Raw genomic sequence first — 18,045 nt, 5'->3', positions numbered from 1 at the left:
CTGTCTTTCTCTCTCTGTCACTGTCTCTCTCTGTCTCTCTCTCTCTCTGTCTTTCTCTCTCTCTCTCTGTCTTTCTCTCTCTGTCACTGTCTGTGTGTGTGTGTGTGTGTGTGTGTGCAGAGAAAGAGAAGGCTAGAGAAGCCACTGTGACAAATGGTGACCCCTGGTGGATCAAAATGAAGGACACATAGACTTCCCTGACTATTCCTGAAACTTTTGACTGTGTTTGAAATATTCTCAAAATAAAGTCAGAAATGTAAAATAAACCAAGTCAACTGAAAGGCAGAGTCCTAGGAAGCCCCTCTGCAGACCAGGAAGTAAGGACCCAGAAAGACCTTCAGCATCTGGGCAGAGACCTGGCCCCCCAGGAAGGGACATGATTTTAAAACAGGTTTAAGTAGCTTTATTTTCTCCATGATTTTTCCTCCCAAAGGGCCAATGTCCTTATGATACTGAGGGATCCCAGGACTTAGACCCAGAAAGTGACAGTTAGTTTACAGTCTCATCGAGTGATGAGAGAAAGCCTTCACTGTCTAGTGACACCCGTGACTGGCGTGTGCAGTCCAGCTAGCCCACAGTTCAAGGGACATGGCTTGAGACGGATCTTCCTCTCATGACGCAGCCACAGGCTTGCTTGAGTTGGTGGGCACGTTCTGGAGGGGCATCCGGCAGGATCCGTCACCTCCGATGATCTGCTCCAATGGCGTCTGTGACTGTGTTAAAACCCTGCTCTCTGGAAAGAAAACAGGTAGCCTGTCCTCAGGAAGCCCACACTCGCCACGAGCATGCTGCTTACCACACCATCCCACCCAACACACCTTACAACCGCTACTCTGCCCTCACCCAGGCCCCTGCACCTATGTCCAGCCAGGTCTTCTGTGACTTCAGGAAGGGAAGTGACTTGATACCCTGCAGCTCCCCGATGTAAATGTAAATTCACTCCCTGCTTCATCCTGCTAGGACTCCCCCATCCCTGGTCCCTGGGCAAGTGGCAATTCCTTGTCACGAGCACTGCCTCAGAAGCATTCCGAATTCCCTGGGCGCTGTTTGTCCTTGGTCAAAGGTGCAGCAGAGAAATCCTCCCGCCCTGCTGTCAGTGTTTCCCTCCAGACCCCTGGGAGTGCACGGTAGAGCAATGACAAGTGTCACTTTCTAATTCACCTCTCCGACCAACTTCCCGGTCTCAAGCTACAACAAGCTCCACTCACTTTAGAAGCGCCTCCAGCTCACGCTTGACCCTGACCACGACAGGTGGCCCCAGGAAGGTGAGGGCCGTGTACAGCTGCACCAGGGAGGCCCCCGCCTGGATCTTCTCCAGCGCGTCCTGCCCACTGCTCACACCGCCAACCCCGATAATGGGAATCCTGCCTGGAGAGAAGCACAGAACGAGGCCAGGAGGGCGGGGGTAAGGACCCCGGTCTCCATCAGCCCTCAATCCCAGCAAACACAGCGGATGAGGAAAGAACCAGGGCTCTCGGCAAACACTGTGGACCAGGGCAGAAACAGGGCCTCACAAGCCTTGCCTTGAGTGAGGGTGTACATCTCCCGGATGGTCTGGGTCGACAGATCTCGGAGTGGCTTCCCACTCAGTCCTCCCGTCTCAGAGCGGAGGGCACCTTGGAGGCCAGTAGGGCGACTCACTGTGGTGTTTGTGACAATCAGTCCATCGATGCCCAGCTGCAGCGTGAGACGGAGAAAGAGCCTTAAACCATGGATCTGAGGGACTCAAAGAAACTGTTTCTTTTGAGGACTGAAGCAGCCACCAGGCCAGGGGCCAGTTCTGCAGAGCAAGACCCTCACAGGCCTCACCTACATCTTGACTGGAGAAGCTATGAGAATGAGCCTCTCAGTGTGACACAGTAGTGTCTCACATTGAGCCCATCACCGTACCTGAGCAGGGTTTGACCCTTAGAACAAGCTGTCTGGGTGTCTTATCTGAGGCCCTCAGGGAGTATGTAGTAGAACCAGGATTTAAATCCAGGACTGCTGGACTGTGTTCCTACTACCCTCTTTAGCCATAGAAGCCTGGTGTTCGGACCAGCTGAAAAGGGACAGACAACATTCTAGTCCCAGCTGAGACTGGCAGAGAGGCCAGCACAGGCCTTAGACTTTCTGGATGAAGACGGATCAGAACCAAGAAAAACATGTTTTCAAAGTCCGTTTGCCACCAGATGAACTATACAATGACAGCCAGCCAACCAGCCTTCCACCTCACACTGAGGAAGTCACCAACCATGCCATTCTGTGTCATCCCAGCAGCAGTGGACAATGAAGGCCACCCCACCCTGCCCTGGACCACCCTGACTCAAACCTCTCTGGCCACACTGGCAATGTCCTCCTTGTCCTGGGCCGTGAGGTCAGGGGCGATCTTCACCAGCACTGCTGGCTTCCGCACTCCCTTCAGGGCGTCCCTCTCCTGCAGCACCTGGGTGGACAAGCCAGAGATGGGACCCCAGCCAGCCCACGCCCAGCAGTGCAGATCAGCACTCTCACATACGGCCAACTAGAGTACAAGCAATCTCTCCCCTTGGGATAACTGCTCAAGGGTTTTGATTTTGTCCCTGGAAACAAGCAAGGATATGTGTCACAAGTACTGTGCAGTGAGAAGTAATTCCGTTCCCACACAGTGCTGGACACGGAGTGATACAGGAGAGGCGTGATAGCAGTTAACTGCCTACTGCATATGACTGGGGCTGTGAGAGAGGAGAGGGTGCTTGGAAAAGGTGTGATGAGGAGTCCTAGCCTAGATGTGAAGAACAGCTTCTCCTCAGTGGTCCTGAACCTTCACCTGAAGATTGAAAAGGAGTAGGGACAGGCTGGCCAAAGGAACACACGATGGTGTAATGACACACCTTGGCCAGCAGGCGGCGCAGCTCAGTCTTTCCCTGTAGGCTCCTCAGACCAGCAGTGTTGGGACTGGACACGTTCACCACCAGGTAGTCAGCCAAGGGGCCCAGGACACGAACACCCTCTACATAGTCTGCAGCAGCATCCACCGAAGTCTTATTCTTCCCCAGGTTTATTCCCAGAGGCAGCCCATCTGTGAATATCAACAGTGTGTCCCCACAGTTTCCCAGGTAACACTTTGAGTACAGGTTGGACTCCCCTGAATCTGAACTTTCCTGAAGCAGCTGACAGAGGTGAAACGTTCATTCCTGGGGCTGCTGCCTGATGACTGAGAACCAGTTCATAATCTCTAAATGGCCAGTGTGCACACCTACCAGGATACTTCCGGCATACTAAGCCTTTTATCTTTTAAATTTTAAATGTAGGAATTAGAAGCCTAAATACTAGGAAAAAAACAGAAAAACAGTAGGAAGCTGGGCATGGTGAGCGCTTGTAATCTCAGTTCTCAGGAGGTGTAGGTAAGAAAAAGTTCAAGGTCATCCTCAGCAACATAGCAAGCTCAAGGCCAACCTGGGTTACATGAGACCCTGTCTCAAAAAAAAAAAAAATAAAATAAATGCAGGGCTATGGAGATTGTATCTCAGAGGCACAGCACATACTTAGCATAATTAAGAAGGGTATCCCCAGCAGATCACACAGATCTCTACAGGCTTCCTCCACCACCCCATCCTTTGTCACAGCTGTGGCTCAAGGAGGCACTCCCTGGGAACCCTAGAGCCCCACTGCCCAGGGGGTCGGTCCATGATCCTCACTCTCCCTCTGTCCTCCAATTCCAATCCCCCAGTCTTATCCCAGCTTTGTAGCAGATCACAACTGTGGCCTCTCCTTCCTCTCTGTCCTCATTCCCAGGGGTCTGCGCAGACCCTGGTGACACACCCAGCTTTCCTCCCTCCGATGGACCCTCTCGCCACCACCCCTTTCTGGCTCATCCTCATTCCTTAGGGTCAGCTCCCAAAACCTAGAAACACTTTCTACCCAGGACCACCAGTGGCCACACCTGACAGGATCTCAGAAGCACTCCCTACCAGGCAACCCACAGTCACCACACTCTCCTGGGGGGGTAACAGGAACCAAGAAACTGATCATCACCCCAACAAAGACAAGACCAGATATCAGCACCTAGAATTACAGTCATCTCAAACCCAGATGCCTAGACGCCAGCGTAAAAACCCAGAAACAGCCAGGACAACATGTCTCCACTAGAGCCCAGCAACCCTACCACAGCAGGCCCTGAGAATGCAGTATAGTGAAACACAAGACAAGGATCTCAGAACAGCTGTTATGAACACGCTCAAGGTCCTTAAAGAGGGTCTGAATAAACCCATTAATGAAAACACAAACAGTGGAATGAAACAAAGAAAATCGTTCAACACATGAAAGAGGAAACGGAATAACTAAAGAAAGCCCAGACTGAGGTAAAGTTGGAAATGAAAAATTTAGGAACTGGGCCGGGCAGTGGTGGCGCACGCCTTTAATCCCAGCACTCAGAAGGCAGAGCCAGGCGGATCTCTGTGAGTTCAAGGCCAGCCTGGTCTACAGAGTGAGTTCCAGGAAAGGCGCAAAGCTACACAGAGAAACCCTGTCTCGAAAATCCAAAAAAAAAAAAAAAAAATTTAGGAACTGGAACAGAAACCACAGAAGCAAGCCTCACCAAAATTATAAAAGCGATGGAAGAGGAAATCTCAAGCATTGAAGGCAAAATAGGAGAAAAATATACCTCAGCCAAAAAACAATGTTAGCCGGGCGGTGGTGGCGCACGCCTTTAATCCCAGCACTCGGGAGGCAGAGGCGGGTGGATCTCTGTGAGTTCGAGGCCAGCCTGGTCTACCAAGTGAGTTCCAGGAAAGGCGCAAAGCTACACAGAGAAACCCTGTCTCGAAAAACCAAAAAAAAAAACAAAAACAATGTTAAATCTGAAAAGAAAATCCAGGCACAACACATCCAGGAAATCTAGGACACTATGAAAAGACCAAATCTATGAGTAATAGGGATAGAAAAAAAAGAAACCCAAGTCAAAGTCACAGAAAATATTTTCAACAAAATCAAAGATGAGAAGTTACCTAACCTAAAGAAGGAAGTGCCTATCATGGTACAAGAAGCAAGTAGAACACCAAATAGATTGGACCCAAAAATAAATTCCCCACAACACATAATAATAAAAATTAAAAAAAACAATGTATAGAACAGAGAAAGTCTAGCAAAAGCTGCAAGAGAAGACGACCAGATAACATCTAAAGGCAGACAAGCCTATTAGACTCATACCTGACTTTTCAATAGAGACTCTAAAAGCCAGAAGGGCCTGGACAAATGCTCTACCACAAATGCCAGCCCAGACTACTATATCCAGCAAAACTTTCAATCACAAATCCAGCTCTATTGAAGGTGCCACAAGGAAAACTTCAACCTGAAGAGGTTAACCACTCCAAAACACAAGGAATAAATAATCTAAGACCCACAAATCAAAAGAAGTGGGGGACCCACACCGTAACAACAATATAACAGGAATCAACAAACATTGATATCAATGGCCTCAATTTCCCAATAAAAAAACACAGACTAGCCGGGCGGTAGTGGCACACGCCTTTAATCCCAGCACTCGGGAGGCAGAGCCAGGCGGATCTCTGTGAGTTCGAGGCCAGCCTGGGCTACCAAGTGAGTCCTAGGAAAGGCGCAAAGCTACACAGAGAAACCCTGTCTCGAAAAACCAAAAAAAAAAAAAAAAAAAGACACAGACTAATGGATTGGGTTCAAAAACAGTATCCATCCTTCTACTGCATCCAAGAAACATACTTTAACATTGAGGCTAGACATCACCTCAGAGTAAAAGAATGGAAAAAGATATTCTAAGCAAATGGACCAAGGAAGCAAATGGGTGTAGTCATTTTAATATATGACAAAATAGACTTCAAACCAAAACTAATCAAAAGAGATAGGGAAGGAAACTACATATTCATCAAAGAAAAAACCCACCAAGAGGACATTGAAATTCTAAACATCTATGCACCAAACACAAAGGCACCCAAGTTCATAAAACAAACTATGCTACAGCTTAAATCAGATATTGATCCCTCACACACACATAATGGGAAACTTCAATACCCCCACTCTTGCCAATAGACAGGTCATCCACACAAAAACTAAACAAAGAAATGCTTTAGCTAAATGATGTCACAAACCAAATGGACCTACTAGATATTTACAGACCATTTCACCCAAACACAAAAGAATATACCTTCTCCTTAGCACCTCATGGAACTGTCTCCAAAACTGACCATATACTCAGCAACCAAGTAGAAACAAGAATATTGAAATAATACCCTGTTATCCTATCAGACCACCACAGATTAAAGCTGGATATCAACAACAACAGAAAGTTTACAAACTCATGAAAACTGAACAACTCACTACTGAATGAAAAACAGGTCAAGACAAAACAAAAAACAAAACTTTATGTAGCACTAAGTGCCTACATAAATAAATTGGAGAGATCTCATACTAGTAACTTAACAGCACACCTAAAATCTCTAGAACAAAAAGAAGAAATCACACCCAAAAGGAGTAGATAAGAAATAAACAAACTCAGGGCTGAAATCAGCAAAATAGAAACAAACAAACAAAAAGAAAAGAAAAAAATTTGCTGGGCAGCGGTGGTGCATGCCTTTAATCTCAGCACTCAGGAGGCAGAGCCAGGCAGATCTCTGTGAGTTTGAGGCCAGCCTAGTCTACAGAGAGAGATCCAGGACAGGCAGCAAAACTATATGGAGAAACCCTGTCTCGGAAAAAAAAACAAAAAAAAAGGAAAGAAAAAGAAAAAAGAAAGAAAGAAACAAACAAAAATAATGGAAAGAAACAGTGAAATAAAGAGTTGGTTCTGTGTCACCCAGACACCTTGGAGATTAAGGATAACTCTGAAGGTCACTGACCTCCATCTGTTAACAGTAGCATGCCAGTTAAGCCTTTTCATTTTCACAACCCTCTTCAAGCTGGTGTAGTACCTACTTTTCAAGAGTGGCTCTATGCAACATTTATTGGCCTCCAGAAATTCATTTAGCCCCCTTTGAAGATACCTTAAAATTTATGAGCTTGAATGCAGCCATTATGAGACCATTAGTTCCTCTCCTTGTGAGCTGCCTGTTTTTTCTTTATGGTTCTTAGTTGTTCTTTTGCAGAGCTGCCAGCTTAAGTCTGCTGAGATCAAGAAAAATGGGCCTTGGCAGTTCGTGTTCCTGGAGTTGTATCCATGCCAGTGGATACCCACACGCTCCAGAAGAGAATTTGACATTGCTACTGCCGTTGTTGCTGTTATAGCAGTGGCGGCCACCACTGCTACTGTTTCTGGGATTACCATTTCATAATTGGTTACTACAGCTAGCACAGTGGAGACCCTGGCAGCAAAAGTAGCTACCACAGTTAGTTAATCTTTCATTCTATTGGGCATGATACATTTAATTCAATAGTTATATACATTGCAATTGGCTTTGAAAATTATAAATTTATAAACTCAAGTTCCATTTGCTTTTGGGATACCATCTTACAAGGACTCCAATTTGCAGTAAAACTCGTTAAGAAAGGGAATGGCAGCCGGGCGGTGGTGGCGCACGCCTTTAATCCCAGCACTCGGGAGGCAGAGCCAGGCGGATCTCTGTGAGTTCGAGGCCAGCCTGGTCTCCAAAGCGAGTTCCAGGAAAGGCGCAAAGCTACACAGAGAAACCCTGTCTCGAAAAACAAAAAAACAAAAAAACAAAAAAAAAAAAAAAGAAAGGGAATGGCTCAGTTGCCTTTAGCCTACTGGCTATGGGTGAGTTAGGACTTCTGTTGATCTTTTCTGTGTCAAACACACAGATTGCAAGCCCAGCGCCACTTTGAGATCTTTGGCAGCAGTTAACTCTGCAGCTCACACACAGATTGAGCCTGTATGATAACGAGTATTCAGAGACGGGTAATACCTGGGGGGCACTCACCAACCTAAGACAGAGCACCTGTGTGGCCTGGGCAGGCATCTCCATGATGGGTAAGGTGACCTGCTGACGTCCCACGCAACCTAAGTCAGAAGCTCATTTTTCAGTAAAAGGGGGACCTGTAGGTCCCTGGCCCCCGTTTTGGGTAACTGTTGCCTTGCTTGCTGACCTTGACCTTGATATCCTCCCTATACTAATTCCCTGCTGGGTTCCACCCTCCTGAATGCTTAAGGGAAGTTCCTTGTCTGTGTATCCTGCACAATGGGCATTAACAGTTTAGATGCAAGATTGTAAAACATCGGTAGCAAACTTCTGCCCTCCGGGGTTCTCCCATTGTGCTGTAAGCCTGTATTTAAGACCTCCTCCCTCCTTCAATAAATGGCATTCGGCATTAAAAAAATAAATAAATAAATAAAAATGTAAAAAAAAGAGTTGGTTCTTTGGGAAACTCAGTCAGATTGACAAACCTTTAGCCCAATTAATTAAAAGGTGAAGAGGGGAGATCCAAATTAACAAAACTAGAGATGAAAAGGAGGACATAACAACAGACACCAAGGAAATCCGAAGAATCATAGGGACATATTTGAGCAACTGGACTCCACCAAATTGAAAACTGAAAATAAATGGATAATTTTCTCACTATACACCATCTATCAAAGCTAAATCAAGATCAGATAAGCAATGTGAACAGACCTATAACCCCTAGAGAAATAGAAGCAGTCATTAAAAGTCTCCCAACCAAAATATACCCAGGGCCAGATGGTTTTAGTGCAGAAATCAACCAGATTTTCAAAGAAGATGTTCAAAGAAGTTGTTGGCCAAAGGGGCCTCATGAGACCCCCCAAACAACCCAGGCTACTGCCAAAGCTACTGGTTGCTCTCCACAAACTGACAGCAAGGCCATATTGCTAAAGACAACACCTACACAAGTCACTGAATATGGAGAAGCTGAGCTGGGGCCTACCTACAGTCTTCTTCTCTCTGGTCTAGTGCCCACGGCACTGGAAGGTACTCTGCACGCTACCAAGGGAGAAAGGTAAACACCAACCCAGCTACAAACCTTTGGATCTACAATGGTGACCTGCCTGCAAGACGCACTAGTGAAAGAGAAGCACAAAGCTTGTGGAGGGAACCAGCCAACACCTGACTGGATTGAAGGCCCACACCATGACATGGAACCCAACCTCAACACTGCTTGGGTGGCCAGCATCTGAGACCAGACAGGTCAGGGACCTAGGGGAAAACCAAACACTACTGTTCTGTTGAAGGAACACAGCAATAAAATAACTCCTAAAGACATCCTGCTGTACTCACAGATCAGTGCCTTGCAAAAGTTAAAAATATATATATAAGCGGGGGTGGTTGGGGGAGGTAATAAAAGTGAGAGCAGGCATGCATTGATAGGCATGTCAGCAAGAGCAACATGAATCTCATGAGCCTCGGTCAAGGGACTTTATGGGAAATGGTTAAAAACAAATAAGAGTATAAAACACTGGAAGCCACACATGGGGATTCAGCCTGCAGGAGGATTGCTGTAAGTCTGAGGCCAGCCTGAGCTACACAGGGCAATGCTAAAAAACATTTTCAACTATCATGCCTAAAAGGTAGATGGAGGTGTGTAATAAACCTTTTTAGTTCTCTGAGAAAATAATTAGGGTGATCATACATCTCCACAGCCCCAGGACATTCCTAGGGCCTGGGCATAATTACTCACACCTGCCCCGTCACACTCAAAAGGCCAAGCCTCTAGAAGAGTGCTCTTTCAAACTCCTGCTGTCTGTGACAGAAAGGAGGTCACTGGATTCAGCTTTTTCACAACTCCTAGCATATCAGTGGCCCGGGCTGCTGTCCATCTGCTGCTCCAGTGCACACCAGGACACCAAGTCAGCTCACACATGCCAGGCCAGGGAGGACACAAGCAACATCCCATAATGCTAACCACCTTCTCACAGCCAGTCGGTCACCTTCATGGACATCAGCTTAAAAGTAAGATTTGTGTAACTAATTTCCTAAGTGGTCTCGAAGCTTCTCAAGCCTAGCACTCGGCAAGCCAGGGTCACTTGTGAGCTTGAGCACAAGTACAGTGGATCAAGAGGTAACTAGGCCTTTCCTTAGGGCTTTACCTGCCCACAGTGACACAATTCTGGAGTCAGGAAGGCTGTACTGCTCTACACAGAGCACCATCTCTTCTCTCAACTCGTGTTCCTGGGCATGGCACTAGCCAAAGGTTTCCATGAGGCTGCAAGCTGCCAGCAGACACATGTGGGCAGAGCACGGACACAGGACGTGACCTCACTCCAGTGAATGTGAGGGCACAGACTGCGGGTGAAGGGTGGACACGGGCGAATGGGCGATAAGGCTAGCACACAGAGCACTGCGGGCATTAACAAGAAGAAATGGAAGGCGGGAGGCAGAACACCACAAACCACGGACATCATGTTAAGACCTTCACGGTTCTGCAGGGCTGGCAGGGTCTGGTTCTGTCAAAGCCAGGGGTTTTTAAACACTGCCATTTCCTGCTCCCACCATCTGAACTTGCCAAATGCTTCAGCCCTTTCTTCCTTAGCTCCTCAGATAAATGCAGAAGTCCTTGGCTTAGTCGTCACACCATGAGGCTATCCAATGATGGCGTTCCAGAGGCAAAGGAGAAAAGCCTCCACGGACTGCAGAGGGCGCGTGGGGAGCCATGGGCAGCAAAGGGGCCACCACCCAGGGCTTTGACCCCAAAATGCACCTCAGAGAGCAGAGCAGACCACAGAGGACAAACTGGAACATCTCCACGAAAAGTCACCATAGGTGATGGCTGTTTCTAAAGTGGGTCCTGAGGACAATTGGCCCCCTAGTAGGGAGGAGTGTGACAACTCTCCTCTTTAGCTCTCCCCGAACTAATACACGCTATTTACACAGTGAACAGAAGGATGCAGGGAGGATGTGGGAAGATGCACTCGGGTCACGTCTTAGCTCCACACGTGCTCTCTGCTGATCTCCAAGCCCCCAAGTTAGGAACACCCAGGTTCTATGGGTGCCTGAGACCAGCAAGGCTCTGCTGAATTAGGACATTTGCTTCAGACCTTTGAGGCTGTGGTGGAAGCCAGACAATCCCCAAACGAGGAGAGCCTGCGTTGCTTTGTATGCTTTTTATTGTTTGTTTGTTTGTTTCCTATTCCTGAATCATGTGCCCTCCCCACGTTTTTCCCCATGGTTCTCTGTAATAGAGGAAGAACAACCCTCCCGCAGCACCTGACTTTACCTGCAGTGAGCTTGGTCTGCTTCTGCTGTCTGGCCCGTAGCCTCTGTTCCACCACTGAGAGCCCGTGGCTGTTGAATCCGTACCTGGTACACATAAACCCACAGGGAGGTGGTGGAGTTAGAAGGCGACAGTTTGGAAAAGGCACCCGAGACCATTTCCATGCTCTCGCCGCTGGTTACTCATCACCATCAACTGGATGTGACTTAGAATCACCATGGAAACACACCTCTGGTGTGTCTGTAAGACTGTTTCCAGGAAGGTTGAACGGAACAGGGAAGACCCAGCATGGACATGGGCAGCACCATCCCACGGGCTTACATCCCAAACTGAGGAAGAAGGAGAAAGTGACCCGAGCCAGCATCCTTCACTGGTGCAAAGTGACCCTCTGCCTCAGGCTCCTGCCACCAGGAGGGCTTGTCCCCTCAGACCGTGAGCCAAAATGAACCCTCCCTTCCATAAGCTGCTTTTTGGTGCTGTTTTGTCCCAATGACAAGAATGACAGCGAATGGGGTCTGGTTACATCACTTGGTTGCTTGCAGCCACAGCAACACAGCATGGACAGTAGCATGTGGACCTGCTGGCGCAGTAAATACTCACCCATCCCTTCTGCATGTCTATACCAAACACGTAACACGTACATGAGCAAGAAGGTTAAGTGTGCAGGTGCCCAAGAGCACAGGCGCCTGTCCCTCATCACTCCCTGCCCCATGGGACTCTATCAAGTACCGAAGTCACCTGTAACAGTCAAATCAGGAACACAAGTATTTTGCCTGGCCAGTCGTAAAGACATCGGTCCCTGCCTGTATTGCAGCAGAAAGACCCATGACTCGCAGAGAAGTTTCCTGCAACATGCAGTAGGAAGCACAGCCACAGGCCCTTCAAAATCCCCACAAGGAGGCGCTCCAAAACTCTTCTAGCAAGAGCACAAAGGTCTTCTCTTTGGGGTTATACTAACCACACAGAACAATGAAGGGCAAGACTCCATACAGTCAGCAGGATCCCTCCTCCTAAGAGCAGCTGTCCATATGGAATGCCACACCCTTGTTCACGGAAAGCAAGGGTCACCTGTGTAGTGCCAAGGCTGCTGACAGCATGTGGCCACCAGCCCTGGCCAAGTGAGAGGAAGTAAAAGGCACGTGGGTGCCGGAGGAGCAGAAGCCAATAAAAGGAGGAGGCTAGTTAATTAATTATTTTTACATTGACTGCATGTTACAATGACTTTAGAATACATTGTTTATTGTTGATAAATTATATTATCAAGTTCACTTCTTTTTCTAGTTTTCAATGTAGTCATTAGAACATTTCAGATTCCATGTGAGATCATTACCACCTACCTGTTAATGACGGCTTGATCCTCAGGAAGTCGGAACACTCTGGGTCTGGGGTTTCCTTCCTGAGGCTGGGGAGTCACACTTCCCACCTCCACAAAACCAAAGCCCAGCTGGTAGAGGCCGTCCACAGCTTCCCCGTGCTTGTCAAATCCTGCGGCAATCCCTACTGGGTTTCGGAATTTATGGCCCAGGACTCTGACTTCCTGGGAAGGAGACAAGGTCAGAGGTATACAAGGCTACCCCAAGCGGTTCTCAGCAGGGATCCCAGCATCCTGTATCAGGACTCCCCTGGAGCTTGCTAAACATCACTGGGCCCACAGAATAGGGATCTTTGCGAGGAAGGACACTCTGAAGTATCTACCTGCATCAGCGCTCTGCAGGGGCTTCCGATGCCCGCTGGAGTCTGACACCATGAGGTCTCAAGGCTGGGGGAGAGGCAGTGTCCCACCACAAGTGAATAGAGACAGGTGCTGTCTTGCACACTGACAGTATACACTCTTATCTACTCAACCTGGGCAGGAGAAGGGGTCCTTGGTGTCAGCCTTTAGGTCATGCTACTCTGACACCAGTGAGCACCACAGCAAAGCCTGTAACCAGCCGAGCTTACAAGCCCCAGTTGACCCTTCCTCCACAACTGACAAGAAGCCAGCCCATGGGCACCATGGAGAGTTGGAGGGAGGACATTGCAGGCATTGGTACTGGCTCCAGTCACCTCTTAGAGGTCAAGTAAGTGTCCCCAAGGGAGAAGCCACATGGTCTTGAAATCCGCAGGAGATGAGAAAGAGCACAAGGAAAGTAAGAATGTGCACACAGCACTTCGGAACCACGAGGTGAGGGGTTCAGGTATAACGGGCACTCCTTGAGGTACCCTCAAGCCAGTTCTCAACGCTGGCTGCGTGACAGAGCCTGGGTGCTGTCAAACTTCCCTGAGATTATGGTTAAACCCGGGCAGCCAAGCATTCCAAAAGCACCCCCACCCTCCTAGGAGAGTCTAGTCATGATAAAGAACTTAGGAAAGACTTAGGAAACAGCGAGAACTAATGGAGGAAGGTGAAGTGGGCTGAGAGTATCAACAGGCCCGGCTGTTGAGGAGCAGGGACCCACTGGGCATCGTGACACATACTGTATGGTCCCACTTCCTCAGGAAGCTGAGCTTCAGAAATCATTTGAGCCCACAAGTTCGAGACCAACCTGGACAACATGGATCCATCTCAAAAGAAAAAGGGTAGCATTCAGAGAGACAGTAGAAGGGCCATACTGGCTCTGTCATAAATGGAGCCAGGTGGGCCAGAGGAGTGAGTTGTGGCTGAATGTGGCTGGGGCAGGAGGTTGCCTAGGACTTAAGTCCTTAAGTCCTCGACCTGCTCAGGATGATGACTACATCCAGGGCCTGCTTCTGGTGGGGGGGGGGGGGGGGCGGAGAGAAAGGACCCATCAGGCCAGGCTGCAGCGCCCCCCTGACCCTTCATACCTACCCAGACAGAGGATATAACATCTACAAGTGACAGCCCTTCCCAGTTAACACTGTCCCTTTAGCCATTTAATGACTCCAGAAGATGTCCCCAATCAACAGAGGGATCTTAGCAAGTCAGGCCAGTGGCCAAGGTTGGACACTGGAGTCAGACTCCATGGGTTTGAATCCTGGTCCTGCCTCGAAGCTGCGTGACCTTGGGCAAGTCCCTTACTTAGTCTATATCTTAGTTTCCTGATCTGTAGATGGAGATGAGACTGAGATAGGACCTAGCTCAAAGAATAGTTGTAAGGATGAAAGTTGTAAGCACAGGCTATGTGGTGAGTGCTGCTCTGTAAGTACAAGGTGTAACTCAGAATAAAAGATGCTTCCTCAGACCAGGCTCCGGGTTCCAGCTGCTTGAGACCCTGTAGCTCTGGTTTTCAAAAGCAGAGAAGTACAGAAGTGATGAAGCATGTGACCTTCCCTGCATACCTAAATGTAACACAGGGTGACCCAGGAGCACCTACCAGCATGTCAGAGTCCTGAAATGTAGCTCGAGGAAGGAGCCCCAGGGACGTGAAGCGAACAGCTAGCCGGTGGGCTGACTCTGGGTCTAGCAGCCTCTGCAGGGCCGGCATCAGATAATCAGCATAGAAATGGTCATCGCCAATGGCTGTCAGGTAAGAGGTGAAGAGAAATCCTCCACCCCCAAGGATGATGGCTGCATCCAGGGCCCGCTTCTAGTGGGAAAAAAGAAAGGCTCCATGGGGACCCCCATCAGGCCAGGCTGCAGCACCCTGCCTGACCCTGTACCCATCTACATGAAGTGACAGCCCTTCCCTGCTCACACTGCCCCCCCCCTTCATGTCCTGCCCACTTACACATCAGCCTTTGTAGATGCAGTATCTACACTGCTTACACAGGTTCTAGCCCTGAATATTTTCCTAAGGACCAGCCAGGGAATTTTCAAGACAGGCAGTACTGTAGGGACATATGGGAAAATTTTTACTAGTTAATGAGGGAACAATGCTAATAGATTTGGTGTGGAGAAAAATCAGTCCTGTCAATATTCCTCTTTGATTAAACCTAACACACTAATTTCCCTATGTACTGTACGATGTTTGAATTTGCTATTGCTATTTATGTAGGTTTAAAAAAAAAAAAAAAAAACAGGGACTGGAGAGATGACTCAGCGGTTAAGAACACTGGCTGTTCTTCCAGAGGTCATAAGTTCAATTCCCAGCAACCACATGGTGACTCCCAACTATCTGTAATGAGATCTGGTGCCCTCTTCTGGCCTGCAGGCAGAACACTGTATACATAATAAATAAATCTTTAAAAAAAAAAAAAAAAAAAACTTACTATTTGAACCAAGGGGTAAGCTATGTAGTTCACAACACAAACACCAACTACCCCCGCAACATGGTTTTCATATACTTTTCCAGGAACACAGGTACCTTGTAACTTAAGGACAACTGTACCGCTTACATAAAACATTACCAAGAATTAGTCACCGTTCCTAAAACCCCACCAGGAAGGATATACTGTACTGTTTGTATACCAGTACACACCTTCGAAGTAGAGGCTTAAACACCTTTATATTGTAGTTAGGACATGGTGTTTATATTTTAAAATTATACCTAAAAAGGTTACTGGCCTGAAATGTCCTGTGTATAATATAAACATAGCTTCACACTTTGGGTAGAGAACCACTACCCCAGCTCAGAAGCGGTTCACAATGCTTTGTGATAATTATCACTGCCAGATGCTAAGCAGCTAATGCATTCATTCAATCCTTCACCAAAGGCAAGCAAACCAGGCCTGGTCCTTGTCCTTCAAAAGAGTGTAATCTAATGAAGAGACAAATTAATGGCCATGTAAATATAGAGCCAAGAAAACTGACATGAAGGAATAACGTAATGGAAGGATTTTGAGGAAACAAGTTAAAGCTGACTTTCAAAAGGGACACAAAAGCTAAAGAGGAGAAAGAAGCTGGAAAAGGGGTCTCTAGGTGGCGGGGGCCAATGAGAAGGGCCAGAGAATGAGGTAGCGGAAGCCGTCTGTTTGGAACTAAAAGGAAAGCATTGCTTAAAATGAGGCAGGAGCAAAGAGAGGAATGTCAGTCAAAATACAGACAGCTCACCACAACCACCTATAACTCAGCTTTAGGGGCTCCAGCACATCTGGTCTCAGAGAGCACCTGCACTCACGCCACACAAACACACAAACATCTACACATAATTTTATTTTTTAATTTGTCCACTAAATAAGGAAGTAGAGGGTGTGATCAGATTTGCCTGAACAACAAACCAAGTATTCATTTTCCCTCCTCCTGGGAGACTGCAGAAGCCCACGTGTCAAGCAAAATAACTGAGCACTCTTTCCCAAACCAGGGACACAACTAAGGTCTCTTCACACAGGGCTCCCATTCTAACCACACTTGATCTGGAAGGGTGGCCGCATGTCTTATTTCATTCCGCCTTGGATCCTTTCCACAAAGCTAGACGACATGCGCTTACAGAGGCCCGATACTAGTTCAAATTAAAAAAAAAAAAAAAAATGCCCGCGATCGCTCACGCTCAGCACGCTTGCTTTTTTGCATGCCCCTACGCTGCACACACGTGCAGGCCACACAGCAAGGGTCCCAGCCTTTCACTCTCCCCGCCTCATCCTCTCCCAGCGTGCGCTCCAACTACGCGTGAGCTCCCACGGCCGACTCACTCTCAAGTGTCTCCACGCCATACTCCTTCTGCCACTGGGCCCGCCTCTGCCTCCACTCCATTGGAGAACCTCGGCTCGGCTCCACCTATCTCCCAGCCCGTCCCTAGATGCTGATTGGTCAGTCTCACGCGTGCGCTCTGCCTGGAGCCCTGTCCCGTCCGCCGCCCCTAGTACGTCGCTATGTTGTTTTGCCACTATCATGCCTTCTGAGGAACGCTCGCAGAAGCGCAGAGCTTGTCTGAAATTCCACACCCTCCCTTCTGTGCATCAGTGAGGAAGAGGCTTCCAGAAGCCTCTGGAGTGGGGCGCAGACTCCTCTGAAGTCTGCAGACTGGAACCCCAGGGCCTGGCAGTGTGCACTACTGTAATGCTTCCCTGCCCTTAGGAAAACACTAAGGACGCTGCAGCCCGAAGGTTCCGCATGACTGTCTTTATGCCAGCGCTTGGGTATGACCTTTGTGGGCTCCTTCCGAAAACAAAACTTAATTCTGTTTTACAGCTCACACTCATGTCAACACGTTGTAAACCATAAATACATAACATTTTACTTGGCAATTTAAAAAGTAAACGCTGCTGTGTTGATAAGTAACTTATTTTTGAGACAGGCTTACTGTGTAGCCCATGTTTCTCTAAAATTAATCCTCCTGCCTCGGCACTCAAGTGCCTGAGTGTCCACAGAGTACAGAAAAAGGCATTAAATCATCTGGAACTGCGGCTAGAGATGGTTGGACCCAGGCCCTCAAAAAGAGTAGTCAGCTCTCTTAACGGTTGAGTACTCACTCACAAGCACCCACTCTGATCTTTAACCTCCTGTTTCCCGCTCCTGTTTGTCCCTTCTCCTTTCCACTGGTCCCCTTCCTTCTCAAAAGTAGTACTCCCCCACTTTAGGTCATAATTTGGGGCGAGTTGTGGGGAGGCTGAAGAGATTGCTCAGCTCTTAACGTTTGCTGGAGAGGACCTGAGTTCCGTCCCCAGCACCCACATAGGTGGCTCACAACTGCCTGTAACTCCAGTTTCAGGATTTCATAGTGTCCTGCGTCACTGTACTCATTTGCACATACCCAAATGCAGACACATACACCTACACATAATGAAAAATGATAAAAATAAATCTTAAGTCTGTATTCTGCATATGAGAAAAAAAAATATTTGGCTTTCTGAGATTGGCTTGCTTCACTTAACATGATCTCCAGTCCCGTGCGTTTTCCTGTAAATGATCTCATTTCATTCTTTTCAATGGCTGAATATTGATCTATACCTATGTATACCACATTATCTTTATCTGTTCATCTGTTGCTGATTCCATAACTTGGCTGTTGTGAATAGTGCTGAGGAAAAAAAAAGAGAAATGGGTGTGCAGGTACCTCTGTTGTGTGGCAACTTGGATTCCTTTGGGACTCTACCTAGAAGTAACATAGCTAGGAC

General features: G+C 47.8%; 1 protein-coding gene across 1 annotated transcript; it reads right to left on the bottom strand.

Annotated features, from left to right (window-relative positions):
- Positions 1-388: 388 nt before the first annotated feature.
- Dhodh (dihydroorotate dehydrogenase (quinone)) lies at positions 389-16,950 on the bottom strand. The gene is made up of 9 exons (XM_052728781.1): positions 16,621-16,950; positions 14,427-14,639; positions 12,450-12,649; positions 11,116-11,198; positions 2,853-3,040; positions 2,312-2,425; positions 1,524-1,677; positions 1,209-1,368; positions 389-733 (listed from the first exon to the last, which is right to left on the bottom strand). The coding sequence occupies exons 1-9, from the start codon at positions 16,819-16,821 to the stop codon at positions 679-681; spliced, it is 1,368 nt and encodes a 455-aa protein (XP_052584741.1). The 5' UTR covers positions 16,822-16,950; the 3' UTR covers positions 389-678.
- Positions 16,951-18,045: the final 1,095 nt, after the last annotated feature.

Source organism: Peromyscus californicus, unplaced genomic scaffold (assembly GCF_007827085.1).
Source record: "Peromyscus californicus insignis strain IS unplaced genomic scaffold, ASM782708v3 Scaffold_8__1_contigs__length_139910024, whole genome shotgun sequence".
NCBI lineage: Eukaryota > Metazoa > Chordata > Mammalia > Rodentia > Cricetidae > Peromyscus > Peromyscus californicus.
This window is presented reverse-complemented; position numbering and strand designations above follow the sequence as displayed.